The sequence below is a fragment of the Podarcis vaucheri genome, assembly GCF_965113315.1.
Source record: "Podarcis vaucheri genome assembly, chromosome: 5".
NCBI lineage: Eukaryota > Metazoa > Chordata > Lepidosauria > Squamata > Lacertidae > Podarcis > Podarcis vaucheri.
This window is the reverse complement of record NC_138763.1, coordinates 65051663-65067739: the sequence shown is the minus strand read 5'-3', so window position 1 is coordinate 65067739 and position 16077 is coordinate 65051663. Positions and strand designations below refer to the sequence as shown.

Sequence of the window (16077 nt, the reverse complement as noted above, 5' to 3'; positions counted from 1 at the left end):
CATTCTAATATCCACATTCATGTTGGGCAATATTGATTATGTATTTTTAGGAATGGAGCTTTATGATGCCTTTCTACATAGTTTTAGTAAATTCATTTAAAAAATTTATTTCCATCCTGTCTTTCTTTCAAGAAGCTCAAGACTGCATACATAATCCCAGGCTCTTGAATAACATATGGAGAAAACAGAAAACAAGGAAATATCAAATATTTAATGTTTATATAGGAAATCAAAGATATACATTAATTCATACAAAAAAGTACTCAGAAAGTATTATTCTAAAGCTGAGGGACAAAATGCTTGAGAGTTATGCGAGTTCCCCAGATACAATGAAAGATGGAACATAATTGTAGCAAATTAACTTGTATATGGCCAGCTGCACAATCCAGTGAAAATTAATGCTTTATAATTAATGAACTAATTCTTATTTCAGGCATATGGGAACCAGTTAGAAAAGGACATGATGACAGATGCAGATCCTATTTCTGCACGAAGGAATAGTTCAGCCACTTTTGTTAGGATGGTATGATACTTTTCATAAATTTAATATGAAGCATAAATGGCTACAGAAGAACTGGAAATACAGCTAGGTATTTCAGTCTGGGTTGGGTTCAAAGACTGTTTGAGTCATCTTGTGTCAAACTTGGTTTCAAACTTGGTATGCCTATGAAGCATCAAAATTGTCATCGCTGCACCTGCAACAATGATCATATGTAGCACACCTGTGCTTAACTGTCCCCACCATTTGCTGTTGGGATCTGGAGGAACCCTTTCAATTCCCACTTAGAACTAAAAGTAATATCTGATTTCAAAATAATAATAATAAAAAAAATAGATTTTATCCATATCACGTTCTAAAAACGTAGTCTATAATGCAAAAACATTTGAGGTATATTGGACCTTACAATATTGGTGTCTATGTAGCTAAACCCATGATGATTTAGTTTCAGATTGCATTCATCGAGTCTCTTTTTTATATACAGATGAGAAAACAAGCTACAAAACGAATTGTGACCATTAGGCACAAGTTTAACTTATCAGATATTGTGAATGATTATGAAGAAATTATATCTATGAGGTACTATATTCATTTATTATGTAAAAGGTTAATGGACTATACCCCATTCACTTTGCTGCTTAGTGTAGGGCTATGTACATATATTTTTGGCTGTTCTATAATCTTCATAGACCACCTGATTAAAGTTTCTGAATTTTACAGTTCATTTTATTACAAAAAGCCTATAGAAAAACATTGAAGGTTAAAACTTATTTTTCTAGAATTAAGTTACAAAATGCATAATTAAGATTTAGATTTTTCTCATATGAGCATATGCAAGTCTGATCTAAATTATTTCCTTTTTTTAAATAGTGAATTGAGTAATGCAATTTTCAAGCTAGGTGAACGCAAAAGACATTTGAAACCACAAAGGAAAGAGAGGCGAAAGATCCCAGCACAGGCTGTCTCTGATGGAGATGTAAAACTTCTCATCAGAATATTGAGAGCCTATAATATTCCTGCAAGAAAGGCACCACCAACTAAGTAGGTACAGAATTCCTATATTATAAAGACCTTGACTCTTGAGAAAGACTGTTTATATCAACACATTGTGTCATAGAGAATTGCATAATGGTTGGCTTCCGTCTGTCTCGGGAGTTGCATACATATTTCATAATCTGTTCTATATGCCTATCAGTATAAAGTTTCCACTTGGAAACATCTAGAATGAAGGAACAATTTCAACTGCTAAGAATACTGCTACAAATATTTTGTTAAATATCTTCAGTATCTTAAAAGTAACTGAATGTAGTGAGACAGATACAGTGGTTAAGTTAGAAAAAATATTTATGGGAAAATCCAAGTATAACAAGAATTATAGGGAAAGCATATTAAAACATAGTGCATATTTTACTGCAGCTTCTAATCATCAACACATTGTTAGCATTTTGTGCTATTTTTATCCGAAGTTCAGCTGTGCAGTGAAATACTATTTTAGTGTACAGATATGTAGAAGGATTTTGTGAAAGTGTAAATGGTTAGCATAATAGCCACTAAATCTAATCAAATTATGTTGAAAAATCAAGGCTTTAGTGTACAGTATTCTGAAACAAACTAATAATAATTTTACATGTTACTGTGTTTGAAAGTATGTTTGTTCTTTTATACATTACTATGCAAGTAATTTGGATTACAAAATAGTATGCTGTAGCTGCAAGCAAACAGAGCTTTCTTTCAGAGAATCTAAATAATATTTTAACAATAATGATTGACATAGGGGGCAAATCACAAAATACTTGCACTGGTTTAGTCTCATTGACTTGCATAGAATTACAAGCGTTATGCTGAAATTCTGCCTTAAGAGATGCATTATTCATGATTTTGCTTAAGTAGCAAAGCACAAAGAAAACTATTAACTATTATTGCTTCCAAACTCAGAATGAAGGCATGGATGGATGGATGTGGTTTAAATAAAGAGGCACAACTTTATTAAGCCACTGAATATTGAGCTACCTGCATCAGGCAGACTAATCTTAATTTAGCACACACACTCTACAAATGTGGGTGCCTACCAGGTTGTGGAGGTACAGCAACGGGGTACTGCCTCCTGCTGTCTCTGTCTTGCTTGGCCAACTCCATCTTGGCTCAGAGCCCCAGTTCAGAAGATTGCTGCTCACTGCTAACCCCTTTCACCTGGTTAGCAATTAACGGAAAGCAAGCTGGCTGCCTACCTGCTGAGATTGCGCCTCTGATAACGTTCATTTTTTTCCTGTCTCAGTTTGCAAGTGTGTATGCTGCAATGTCAACTTTCAAAGTGGTATTTTCCTGCCTCCACTCCAGCAGGCGTGCATTTCCACTGCCTTTTATTTCTAGTAACAACCAGCCAATTATGTACCTATACATAAGCAGGGAATCTTGATGCATGTTAATAAGGTAAACTGGCTGAAATATGCATGTAATTCTTGTTTACTATCTCAAGGGTTGGAGTTGCTAATTCACCATCCTATTTACCAAATCGTATGTCCAGAGGCAGACATATTTTATCAGGAAATTCAGCCTATTCAGCAGACCCTTTGTATGAGGTAATTATTAGAAAAACAACATTTATATGCTCCCCTCTAAATTAATTTCCAAATCATGTCTATTTTGTGTGTGCAGAAATTAGTCTAAAGACTGCAGTATATTTATACATAGTTTCATCTTGTGGTTAAAAGTTTGCTTTCATTAAACAACAAGGCCTCTTTTTTTGCTTCTGAATATCAGATATTTCAGCTAATTTGAATGCTAGTATTCAGGGGGTGGAATTTGATTATTACATTGAGGGAGAAGGGAGCAATCTGTGCTTGAATAAACACCCATGCTGTGCTGGCAGGACTTCAACGAGCTTTGTGGCATAGGGATTGAAAGTTATCCTATACATTGCAGTAAAATACATTTATTTTTGGAGAATGAGGTGATTCTAAAATTTTATTTTTAATGTTGAAGACATAATGTCCTCTGCAATAAGACTAGGTAGAGAAGGGTTCAGACTGAATCCAGGACTTAGGTTGTGCTCTAGCAACACAGAGCTCCAGGGTTGGATCAGCAAGGAACAAACTAAGGCTTGATGCCATACAGTAGTTGCAGTCATTTTTAAAATGTCTGCAGTTTATCTAAATAACTGTAATAAGGAAAATGTATGTGATCAATAGGCCTGAAAATGAGACAAAACCAAAATAAATTCCAGTATGTACTGCACATTTTTATTTTAGGTGGGTGTCCACCCTTTTGTAGAAGTTACCTTCCAGGACACAATCTATCAAACTAGCACTGCTGATGGCTCTCATCCATGCTGGAACGAAGAACTGCAAGTTGATTTTATGTAAGTTACGCGTATCTCACTTTTAATAATGTATACAGTACTTCAAGTTTTCTGTGGCCAAATGTTTTTTTTTACATTGCATCCTGTTCCATTATTTTAAGTCTCTGATTTCAACTGTATATATCGGTTACATATGTTAAATCAGTAATCCCTGATTTTGCATGGTTGTGGAAATTATCTGAATATTATCATAGGGGTTGCCTTGCAAGGAGCCTGAAGAATATGAAATGTTGAAGGCTTCAGCCTTTTTTGTTTTGTTTAGAAATATAGGGTTGGATCCCAGGTTTCACATTCTTGAGTAGAAGCAGTTCTGATCATGTATTTGGTGAGTGGAGGGAGTCACAGATTTCCTCCCAGCTGCAGAATCTCCTGGAGGATAAAAGATACCAGTGATGACTAGCTGTGATGGCTATGTTCTATCTTCACTTTTGGAGGCAGTATGTCTCTAAGAACCAGCTTCTTGGAATCACAAGTAGGGAGGGTGCTGTTGCACTCAGGTCTTCCTTGTAGTCTTCCCATGGGCATCTGTTTGGCCAGTGTAGAAACAGGATGCTGGACTATATGTGTCTTCAGTCTGACCCAACGGGGCTCTTCTGCTACCCCACCTCCTCAACTGTTCATGGCAGGACCCATTCAGAATGGCTTGAGAAGTTACGCATAAAGATGCAGTGCACAAGCAGAACATTAAACCAAAAACTCAGTACAGTATGATAGTACAGTCATAACTCGGAAGTCAGTCCATTCCGGAAGTCTGTTCGGCTTCCAAAAGAATGTTTGAAAACCGGAACACTCACTTCTGGTTTTCGATCGTTTGGGTACTGGAACGTTCTACTCCCAAGACGTTCGAGAGCCGAGATACAACTATACATAGTTTCAGTAACTTTGTTGTCAAAATGTTTGATTTAAATTTTTTGCTTTTGTTTTTGTTTCAGCTCTCCAGGACATGATTATACTTTTTCAGGGCTATCTAAAATCAAAGACAATATAAATATTAACATTTTTGATGAATTTGTGATTGAAAAGCATGAGGTAAATTGTAGACTAAATTTGTTCGGGTAATGTGTACAAGGAATCACAGAAGGTTATAGCATAGTATGGTGGAGTACAGTATTGTATTACAGATTTTAAAGAAAAGTCTGGTATTTTGTACACCAAACCCTATTTCAGCATCATATTTGAAACTAGACAGCATTTTTTCTAAGAATGTATTTATAACCCAGCTAAATCATTTGATATTTTTACAAGTATTAGGTGTTACCTCTTGTTTCTAGTTTAAATATTTACCCTGCATTTCTTTTCAAATTGTTTATTAACACTAGAAATAAAATTGGTGTTATTTAATGAGGAGAGAATATTATTGCAAATCTGTTTTGTGCCCCCAAAGTTTTTGATAAGTTGCAGCTAGGAAAATACTTTTGGTCTGCTTAAACACCTTACACCTTGTTTAGGCAGTAAGTGAATAAAGATGTGAGATAGTTCTAAGATTCAGCTGTTGAGGAAACATAGTTGAATAATGCATACTAAAATACAAAAGATTAACGCAAATTATTAACTTGGTTAGGACACATGTCCAAAAAACTGCAGTGGTCACTCCTATGTAAGAAAGAATTGGCTTGGATCAGTTATGTTTCCTTTCTCTACACTCCTGGAGCAATCAAAGGTAATGAAGAAGAATCATGTTTTTAAAGATTTTGTATCATTAATATAACTGCAGATAATGAGTAGCTTTTAAAACAGCAAGATTGTAATACAGCCATATCATTAGATTTTTAAACTCTTAACTTAATACTTGCATTTGTTTCAGTAAGCCAAATAATGTGTGTTTTCACAGATTTGTGGTACATTTCAAGTAAATATGCCACCGGTTTTGCTTGGATATACTTGGAGTAAGACATATGTTCCTCCCAAAGAAGAATGTCATGGCCAGAACTTGAAGGAATATACTTTTTTAACCATCTTTGCCACTATTGAACCTCAAATATCTTCTACTGAAAATAATTTAGAATCAGACAAGGTTGGCCTTTATTTTTTACTCTGTTTAATAAATAGGATATTTTGCATGAAATTATTGCTTTGAAATTTATAACTGAGATTCTAGGTTAAAATAAGTTTTTAAGGACTTTGGAAGCACCTGCTGGATCAGGCCAATCAGCCTTCTAGTCCATCATTCTGCTTTCACAGTGGGCAACCAGAGGCCTATGGAAAGCCCAAAAGGAGGACCTTATCACAAGAGCATTCCCCACTACAGTGGTTTCCAACAACTGGTATTCAGAAGCCCACTACCTCCAAGCATAGAAGCAGAGCATAAACACATGGCTATTAGTTATTCATGGCTGTATCCCCCATGAATTTTTCCAGTCCTTTTTTCAAACCACCCAAGTTGGTGGTCATCATTGCCTCCTGCAGAAACATATTCCATAGTTTACATGCATGCTGTGTGAAGAAGCACTTTAGTTTGTTTGTTTTGAATGTTTCAACATTCAGCTTCACTGAATGTCCATGAGTTCTAATATTAAGAGACAGGGAGAAAAACTTTTTGCTATGCACTTTCTTCAGATCAGTATAATTTTATACTGTTCCATCATGTCACCTCTTACTTTCCATTTACTGTCCATTCATTCTCTACACCAGACATAGGCAAACTCGGCCCTTCAGATGTTTTGGGACTACAACTCCCATCATCCCTAGCTAACAGGACCAGAGGTCAGGGATGATGGGAATTGTAGTCCCAAAATAGCTGGAGGGCTGAATATGCCTATGCCTGCTCTACACAATCCCTTTTTATTTTAACAATCCTGAACAATGAATGACCCTGAACAATTTAATATCATCAGCAAAGTCAGCCACATCACTGTTCACTTCTAACTCTAGATTGTTTTTCAGTTCTTAGATCATGAAGATCAAACACTGTTGCAAAAAGCATACGTTTTTAAGCAAACATGCAAAGCATTGTTTCCAAAGAGGAGAATAATAACCTCAGCTTTTAACAATCAAGGAAGAAATATTTTAGTAACAAAGTACATTACCTCTCTGAATCCACCTCAGCAGTTATTAGATATGTGTGCTGATGAGCCTAACTCAACTTCTGTAAGTATGTAATGTTTATCACAGAATCAGCACATACTTGGTGGGCTGGGGCGCTCACAGCAGGGGTCCCACAATTAAAGGCAAACTGGTGGAAACTATGAGCTGTAAGGCTGGCATTGCAGCATTTGGTTCCAGCTATGAAACTGAGACGTGATGCTGAGGACGGTCAATATCACAGCAAAAGCTCACATCCATCATCAGGGTGGCATAAGATCGCAGCTAACCTGTGTAAGAATGTAAAAAAAAGGTAACACAATGAGTTAATTATTGCTTGATGCCTTTAATTAAATGCCAAATGTCAGATGGATTATTTTAATATGTATTTCTGAGACAAACATACTCCTATTTGTTTTGTAGGATCTTATATCACGATTTGTATCTTTAATTCCTTGTATATCAGACACTGGGGATGAAAACGATGATGTTGATCTTTGGATGACATCAGAGGTATATGACATTTTATTTCTTCTATGCTTTTTTTTACTGGTTTGATTTTTTAAAATATAAATTGTGTTCCTTAACCACTTTAAAAAGGATTTTATTGAAGAGCAGGGTATAAATTTGTTAAATAAAAAACATGTTTTGATGTTCCTTTTAAGTCATAATAATATACCTGAAAATATGAGTAATGATGTTTGAAATGTTTCTGCAGTTCAAACAGGTTGAAGTTTGAGGGTCTTCTAAGTTAATTAAGATGAGGGGAGGGGCAGAAGCTAAACTGATAAAAGTAACAAGTCACCAGCCCTGCATAGCTTTCATGCAAGTACTATAGTCAAAAAAGAAATTCCTTAACCATGTGTATGCCACAGAATTCGATCAATATATTACACCATTGGAAAGAAAGATTTTAAGAGGAAATTACAGGTGTTATATCTGTTCCAGTTAAAATGGTAGAAAGTGTTACTAAAGCAAGACTTGCTAAAAATATGGTAGAATTAGGGCCCCACCAGAATGATGTGGGTAGTTGGCAAAACTTGGATGGGGGCATCTTCCACAGGATTACAGAGGGTTTCCGAACTTCATAGTGGCTTTCAAAGGGGTACTTTCATCCCAAGCTAAATAAAGCAGTACAGCAGTATGAGCACCTTGAACTTAGTCTGCTTATTTTTATTATTTTCATAATTATATGTTTATATATATCAGTGGAAGTAATGTAACTTGTGAGAGCATTGTGATTTTTTTATTTTGCTACTTGAAGTTAATCTTTAAATAACATGCAAGCTGCCATTTCTGAACTTCCTCGTGGCAATGCCACTGTAGTATTATTTTGGTGGGAAGATGAAGAATATATGCATTGCTTTTTAAAATGAATGATCTTATATTTCTAACAGAATTTCCTTGAACTTGGTATTGGTAGTAAAGAAGAACATGCAGTGCTTCTATGTAACTACTTTCTGTATATTGGGAAAAAAGCATGGGTACTGTTGGGAACTTCAGTGTTAGAAGTAAGTCTGGCAAAATATTTCAATCTTTGTTACTATAATTCAAGGGTTGGTGAACTTTTTCGTTCTCAGTTCAGTGCAGATCAGTATGGAGAGAATCAGTGTCAGCAGGAAACGATAGAGGGTGCATGGTTGAACGCTAAGTAGATGTTCTACTTGGTATGTCTGTGTTCCGAAGAGGAATGGCATGAAAATAAGAGTAGGCATGAACAACAGGGTCAGTAGTGAGCCCAGCACTGAAAGAGAGCAACACAAACAAGTGCAAAAACCTTGAATGGGCAAGGAAATGAACCAGCTGACTCTGGAAGTGTCATCAGCAAATTCAGCCATTGAGCCAAATGAAATGCAGGCTTCAGGTTTCCTGCCTGTGGTATAGTTCTTCTCAGAAATATAAGCCACATAACAAGTGGAACAGTATAAATTCATAGCTTTATTAGGCACTTAACTCTGAATCCAACCCATATGCTTAGGCGTAGCAGGAACAGGAGGACAGTGTTAAAAGAAGCTGCCAGATTAAAGAAAATCCATTAAAGTTATCAAATAATAAATTGTTTCAGGATAAGTTATTTCAAAACCCCGTTTAAATGGAGTGTAGTCTTATCTTTGATATTAAATGATCAATCATGTGTGATCCTTAAGATGTTGTATTATTGATTCAACGGCACCCATGGCAATAATTTCTTAATATTATTTGTTTTAGATTTATATATTCTTCATTACTTAATAATAGTTACCCACCTCTATCCCATTCTCTTGAAATAAAATGGTCCTAGCTTTTATCAAGCCAAGTATTTATGTGAATAAGGATTGTAGGATTTCTAAAAGATACCAAATTGCTATTTTATTTCTCAGTATATTAGAAAGTATAAGGAGTAAATATAATATATAGTTTCTCCTGTATTTGTAAAGGAACAAAAACTATACATAGGACCCAATAGTAATCTTTTGGCAATGTAAAAACTGGAATAAACAAGCAGTATAGATATGGCAATAATCCAAGAGTAGAAACAGAGAATTTCCATTACTAGGAGAATGATGAAATATGATCTTGGATATGGTATACATGTTGAAATTGATAGCTATTCTAAAGGTTAACAAGAGAGCAAGGGTCTTATTGAAAAATAGTCATTGTTCATAATGTATTAGTGTAATAACAAAGTGCAAGATAATGTGTTTTATTTATTTCTTCCTTCCCTCTTGTATAAACACAGACATTATAGGTTAAGTGTAGCTTTATTTATTTTCTTATTTTTTCCATGTTATAGAGGCAGGAAAATAGAGTTTTTTAGCATTTTTTTTGGTAATTTTTTTAACAACAAAGCTGGCTGTATCCTTTGCTTATTACAGGGGAAAGTAGCTTATGTAGCAACACAAGAAAATGGAGAGTATTTTCTGTGGAATCCACTGAGTGGCCAGTGCTATAAGCAATTTGATGCATTTTGCCCTCTACAGAGTGTTGATTGTTTAATCAGCTGGGAAAATGTAAGTATGATTAAATAGAAATAAAGTAGAAAAACAATATACTGTTACAAGCTTCCTGCATCACTGTGGGAAGATTCATTGGCAGTGGTGGGTTTGTAATACTGTATTTCTTTACAGTAACAGAACATAGTGATGACAAATACACCCTTCTAAGTAGATTTAACAGCTTGCACCAGATTTCCAGAGAGCAACATTTATGGTCTGGCCCTCCTCCTGCAGCCCTCTTTCCACCTAATTTCAGCTGTGAAGCTCTCAGGCAGCTCACCCTTTCACTCACATTTAAATCACCAACCAATTTTAGATGCTTTTCCTCAGCTGAAGAAGGCCCAGGACACACCCAGCTTGAGCCTGATAACTATATTTGCCGATAAAAGTTCCCATTAACCATCCCTGTTGTGAAAATGTAATCTGGGTAGAGAAATTGGCAATATTATGCCACTAATGAGGGATCTTTGTAAAGTTTGGGAATTAATACAATTATTGTTTGTTTCCAGGTTGGTGGCAATGAGTCTCCAGCTAAGATATCATTCTACAATATAGTCATATTTGGGACTATTAAATCTGTAAAAGTTTTATAAAATACTGTAGAAAAGCCATCTGGACCAAGAGATTTTCACACTTCTAGTTTTTAATCGCCTCTTTTATTCATTCTTCTTTAATTACCCATTCCATAAGTTTTGCCTCAGCTTCCTTTACTGTTGGTATTTGTGTTGTGCTTAAAAAATTGTATCATTTCTGAAGGGGGGACTTTGAGGAGTACAAGGAGGAGAAAAATTCTTTATACTTCTCAGATTTGTTATGTAGAAAATACTTTTCTCCTGGTTTAGTTTTAATGGCAGTTATAGTTTCTTTATTGCTTTTATTTCATAATCTTGTGGCTAAGAGTTTAGACCCCCTTCCCCCCAGATTCGTATTTTGTTTTGTTTTGTTTTAAGTACAGCTGTATCATAGTTTCTTTATTTCTATGGTCTCCAATTCTTTCCACTTTATTTGCAATTTTTTAAAAGCACTTTTGATCCTGTAACTGTGTGTTTGTTCCAGAAGGGAAATTTCCTGTTCCAGTTGTCATTTTTGTGTCCTACGTGATATGTTTAAAATGATTTTTCCTGTATACATGCCCGTTTCAACACTGCCTTCATTGTTTCCCACAATAGACCAGAGCTTATTCCTTCCGTATTATTTTCCTTATTTCCCCCCCTAATATTTTAGTCAGTCTTTCTCTTATTACAGTCATACCTCAGGTTAAAGTCGCCTCAGGTTGAGCGTTTTCAGGTTGCATTCTGTGGCGACCCAGAAGTAACGGAACGGGTTACTTCCAGGTTTCGCTGTTCGCGCATGTGCAGACGCTCAAAATGACATCATGCACATGCGCAGAAGCGGCAAATCGTGACCTGCAGGCGCAGGTTGCGTTCTGCTCAGGATGCGAACGGGGATCTGGAACGGATCCCGTTCGCATCCAGAGGTACCACTGTTATTAATTTGTTATGAAATACCCTAGTGAGGTTGTATGTTCAACTGGAGTGAATTCAAATTTTGTGCAGACTGGGGCATGCTCTGTTATTTTGATCTCTACTATTTATGTTCTTTCACCACATTTAACAGTGGGGTGGATGTCAATAAGAAGTCTATTCTGGATCACAAGCTAAGCACTGGGTACACATATGTGAGTCATATCTCTCGGATTCATCTCCCCACAGACATTCCTTAGTCCCCACTCTTGTATAAACCTCACCAGTTTCAGTTGGTCTCTGCCTTTGTTAAGTTCTGTAGTGCTGCTACATTTCTGGGACAGCCCACTTGTTTTGCAAAACTCCATATAAACACTGGACCTTCCATATTTTGAATCAAATCCAGTATAGAGTGATGGTATTATGTATTAATTTCAGTGTATGTGGAAATGGGAGTATCATTCAGTGACAGCAGATGTTTTATAAGCAGAAGGTCCTAAGTTCAGTCCATAGCATTTCCAGCTAAAAGGATATGTTGTAGCAGAACTAGTTCAAATATGTGTTTATTTCAATTATTTATTGTTTACATTTTATGTCTTGATAGGTCTGGTTCAACATACAGCAGAACAGTTCACCAATGTGTGTCAGTTTTGATATTTCAAAGGAAAGCTTATGGAAACAGTTTCTTCCATACCATGTTCAGGATTTAAAAATGCAGACCGTACAGGTGACAAATATTTCAAAAAGTACTTACCTTGCAAGTGACTTGCCCAGTGGGGCAGAGCCTCACTGGATGAGCCTACATATTACATATTGTGGTAAGAAGGAAAGAAGAATTTGAGCTAGAATTCTGCTTTTAAAAATTGCAAGTTGCTCTAATACCGGAAAGCTGTGTGTGCATTTAAATCAGGGGTGAGGAACCTCCATGTCACAGGCCTAATTAGACCCACCAAGATTCTCAGTTTGGTCTGTGGAGCTATTTTGGGCAAACCACACCTACTTGTCAGTCAAAAGGCATCAAACACAAAAATAATGCGAGCCTTTGTTGTACAAAGCAGTTTAGCAGGGGCACTCAAAAAGGGTGGTCTTCAACATCATTCAATCAACTTTAGGTCAGTGTAGAAGACACAGGTGTTTACTATTTAATAGAGACCATCATAGGATGGAATGCTGGATTGTAGAAATTCTGTTTCCACATCTCAAAATTAGCTTTGAGCCTTGCATCCTGGAACATGAATCTATATTTCAAGAATACAACTTGAATTTACTAATATATATCTCGGTAATTTTTCTTCCTTTCCTTAACAACATTTATACATGGCTTAACCTCAAAACAGTTTACATAAAATAGTATACAATATTCATAAGGAAATAACCATAAAACCAGCAGACTTTAAAAATAAGTAGACAGATTGTGTCCACATGGAAACAGACAGTTCAATTCTTTACTGTCGGCATAGCTCAGTCAGTAGAGCCTGAGACTCTTATTCTCAGGGTCATGGGTTTGAGTTGGGCAAAGGATTCCTGCATTAAAGGGGGTTGGACTAGATAATGCTCGTGATTCCTTCCAACTCTACGATTGTATGGTTCTATAATTCTTTTAGGAGGAAAGAAACATGCAGTCTCATGGAATCTGGAACCGGAACCACAGGCTAATCCAACATTTCCTCATAGTAGGAAAACAGATGAGAGCTGAAGTTAGAGGGAGGAGTCTATTGTCAATTTTATCTGTGCTCTCACTCTTCTCCCATCAGTGTTAGCATTTTTCTACACAGCTTCTCTCATTATTAATCTCCATACCACAAGCAATATTTAATTGGTGCCAGTTATACTTCAGGAATCTCACTCCCTGACCATCTTATACGTTACAGCTGCATTTTCCTTCTAACGTATGTGTGCTTTGTATCAAAAAACTGTGATACCTTCAGAAAATCGTTCCAGATCCTGCTTAATGTGTATCTGTATATATTGTACACTATCTGTTTTAGCAAGAAGAACTATTTTACACCCCAACTGATGTAAGTTTAGTCGTGGAGCTACAAAATAGGTATGTACTTTAAACAACATTCTTTCAAATAACTTTTAAAGTTTAGGAGCTTTGGATCAAACTACACGCTATGTTAATAATGGTAGTGGTTTTTTTATTTTTTTTTTTTTTTTTATAATAATTTTTATTACATTTTTTACAGAAATAACAAAGAGATCAAAAAGTAAGAAGAAAAAAAAAGACCAGAAAAAAAGGAAAAAGAAAAACACGACCATTTCGATAACTCATTTCAAATTTCCATTGGACTTCCCCCATCCCTCGCAGAATGCATTTCTTAACAATAAATTTATCAGCAAATTATATCCTTATTTCATATGTTTCTTTCTATTTTCAATTACAGTTTAAATTTAAATCTCTTGATCAATATATACTCTGAGCAATATACCATAATATCGTTTTTACCCATTTAAACCTTAATTCTTTCATAAATCTTGTCAAATTTCATAAATAATTAAGTTTTGTTACTGGGGCTAGATTCCCAATCACACGACATCTTATGTTTCATATAACTTATAATACTTTTGCAGATAGTCTTTAAATTTTTTCCAGTCCTCCTCCATTGCTTCTTCTCCCAAGTCTCGAATCCTTGCAGTCATCTCGGCTAATTCCATGTAGTTCATCAGTTGCGTGTGCCAGTCCTCCAGTGTGGGCAAATCTTGGGTCTTCCAATGCTTAGCGATAAGAATTCTTGCTGCTGTTGTAGCGTACATAAAAAAAGTTCTATCCTTTTTAGACACCTTCTGGCCGACAATGCCCAGAAGGAAGGCCTCTGGTTTCTTGGGAAAAGTGTACTTAAACACCTTTTTTAACTCATTATAGATCATTTCCCAGAAGGCCTTCAGTCTTGGGCAGGTCCACCAGAGGTGAAAGAATGTTCCCTCAGCTTCCTTGCATTTCCAACATTTGTTATCGGACAAATGGTAAATCTTAGCTAGCTTAACCGGGGTCATGTACCACCTGTATACCATTTTCATAATGTTTTCTTTCAAAGCATTACATGCAGTAAACTTCATACCGGTGGTCCATAACCTTTCCCAGTCATCAGACATAATATTATAACCAATGTCCTGAGCCCATTTTATCATTGCTGATTTAACTGTCTCATCTTGAGTGTTCCATTTAAGCAGCAAGTTATACATTCTCGATAATAACTTGGTCTTTGGTTCAAGCAACTCTGTCTCAAGTTTCGATTTTTCCACCTGGAAACCTGTTTTTTTGTCTAGCTTAAAAACCTCATTAATTTGGGCATAATGCAGCCAATTTTGCACCTTATCCTTTAGTTTTTCAAAGCTCTGCAATCTCCAGTTACCTTCAATATTTTCTATTATTTCCCAATATTTCGGCCAATAAGCCTCCATATTGGTTGTTTTCCGAGCTTTGGCCTCTATTGGTGAGATCCACCTCGGAGTTTTGCTTTCCAATAAGTCTTTGTATTTTTTCCAGACCATATATATTGCTTTTCTGACAATATGGTTTTTAAACATTCCATATGATTTACCCTTGTCATACCACAAATACGCATGCCAACCTAACGAATTGTTGAAGCCTTCCAGATCTAGGACATCAGTGTTTTCTAATAGAATCCAATCTTTCATCCAGCAGAAGGCTGCCGCTTCATAGTATAGCCTTAGGTCCGGCAGGGCAAACCCCCCTCTCTCTTTTGCATCAGTTAATATCTTAAACTTTATTCGGGGCTTTTTGCCCTGCCAGACAAACCTAGAAATGTCCTTCTGCCACTTTCCAAAGCATTCCACTCTGTCCACAATCTGCAAGGCTTGAAACAAAAACAACATCTTTGGCAAAACGTTCATCTTTATAGCTGCAATTCGGCCTAACAAGGATAATTTCAGTCTTGACCAAGTTTCTAAATCTTTTTTAACTTCTAACCAACATTTCTCATAATTATCTTTAAATAGATTCAAATTCTTGGAAGACAGATTGACCCCCAGGTATTTCACTTTCTTAACAATATTTAGTTCTGTCTCTTTCTGAAACCCTTCTGTTTCCATGGCCGTCAAGTTTTTCCCTAAGACTTTAGTTTTTTGCTTGTTCAACTTAAAACCCGCCACCCGACCAAATTTCTGGATCAGTTCTAAAACTCTTTTTGTACTGGGTTCTGGCTCCTGTAGTGTTAAAACCAGGTCATCTGCAAATGCTTTCAGTTTATATTGTTTCGCTCCGACCCGTATTCCTTGTACCTGCCGATCCTCCCTTATCATGTTCAGCAAAACCTCCAGGACTGAAATAAACAATAAGGGGGATAGGGGGCACCCCTGTCGTGTTCCTTTTTCAATATGAAGTTCTTCTGTCACCACATTGTTCACTATCAACTTAGCTTTTTGTTCTGAATAGATTGCTTCTATTCCATTCTCAAACCCCCTTCCCACTCCCATCCCTTCCAAATTTTTCTTCATAAATTTCCAGGAAATATTATCAAAGGCCTTCTCCGCATCAATAAAGATCAATACTGCTTTGGTGTTAATATTTGTTTGTAAAAGTTCCAAGATATCAATAATGTTCCTGGTATTGTCAAACAAATGTCTGCCTGGGAGAAAGCCGGCCTGGTCTTTATGGATTATCTCATTTAATACTTTTTTAAATCTGTTGGCCAGAATATCCGCAAATATTTTATAATCCACATTTAGGAGTGAGATGGGACGGTAGTTCTTGAGTTGAGTCTTTTCAGTTTCCACTTTAGGTATCAATGTGATGAA

General features: G+C 36.2%; 1 protein-coding gene across 5 annotated transcripts in view; it reads left to right on the top strand.

The window, feature by feature from the left end:
• The window catches only part of CC2D2B (coiled-coil and C2 domain containing 2B), a 40338-nt gene that overhangs the window by 18613 nt on the left and 5648 nt on the right, over positions 1-16077 (top strand). For 4 of the 5 annotated variants that reach the window (XR_014220268.1, XM_082224884.1, XM_082224885.1 and 1 more), the window contains exons 20-33: positions 434-523; positions 984-1078; positions 1370-1540; positions 2976-3078; positions 3748-3857; positions 4790-4886; positions 5419-5517; positions 5689-5871; positions 6741-6944; positions 7302-7391; positions 8276-8389; positions 9734-9868; positions 11921-12043; positions 13305-13363. Coding sequence is in view for 4 of the 5 variants with exons in the window: in XM_082224884.1 (XP_082081010.1) it covers positions 434-523; positions 984-1078; positions 1370-1540; positions 2976-3078; positions 3748-3857; positions 4790-4886; positions 5419-5517; positions 5689-5871; positions 6741-6944; positions 7302-7391; positions 8276-8389; positions 9734-9868; positions 11921-12043; positions 13305-13363 (1673 nt within the window). In the remaining variant the exon portion in view is untranslated. The remainder of the gene's footprint in view (positions 1-433; positions 524-983; positions 1079-1369; positions 1541-2975; positions 3079-3747; positions 3858-4789; positions 4887-5418; positions 5518-5688; positions 5872-6740; positions 6945-7301; positions 7392-8275; positions 8390-9733; positions 9869-11920; positions 12044-13304; positions 13364-16077) is intronic. The other variant, XM_082224886.1, reaches the window with a different exon arrangement.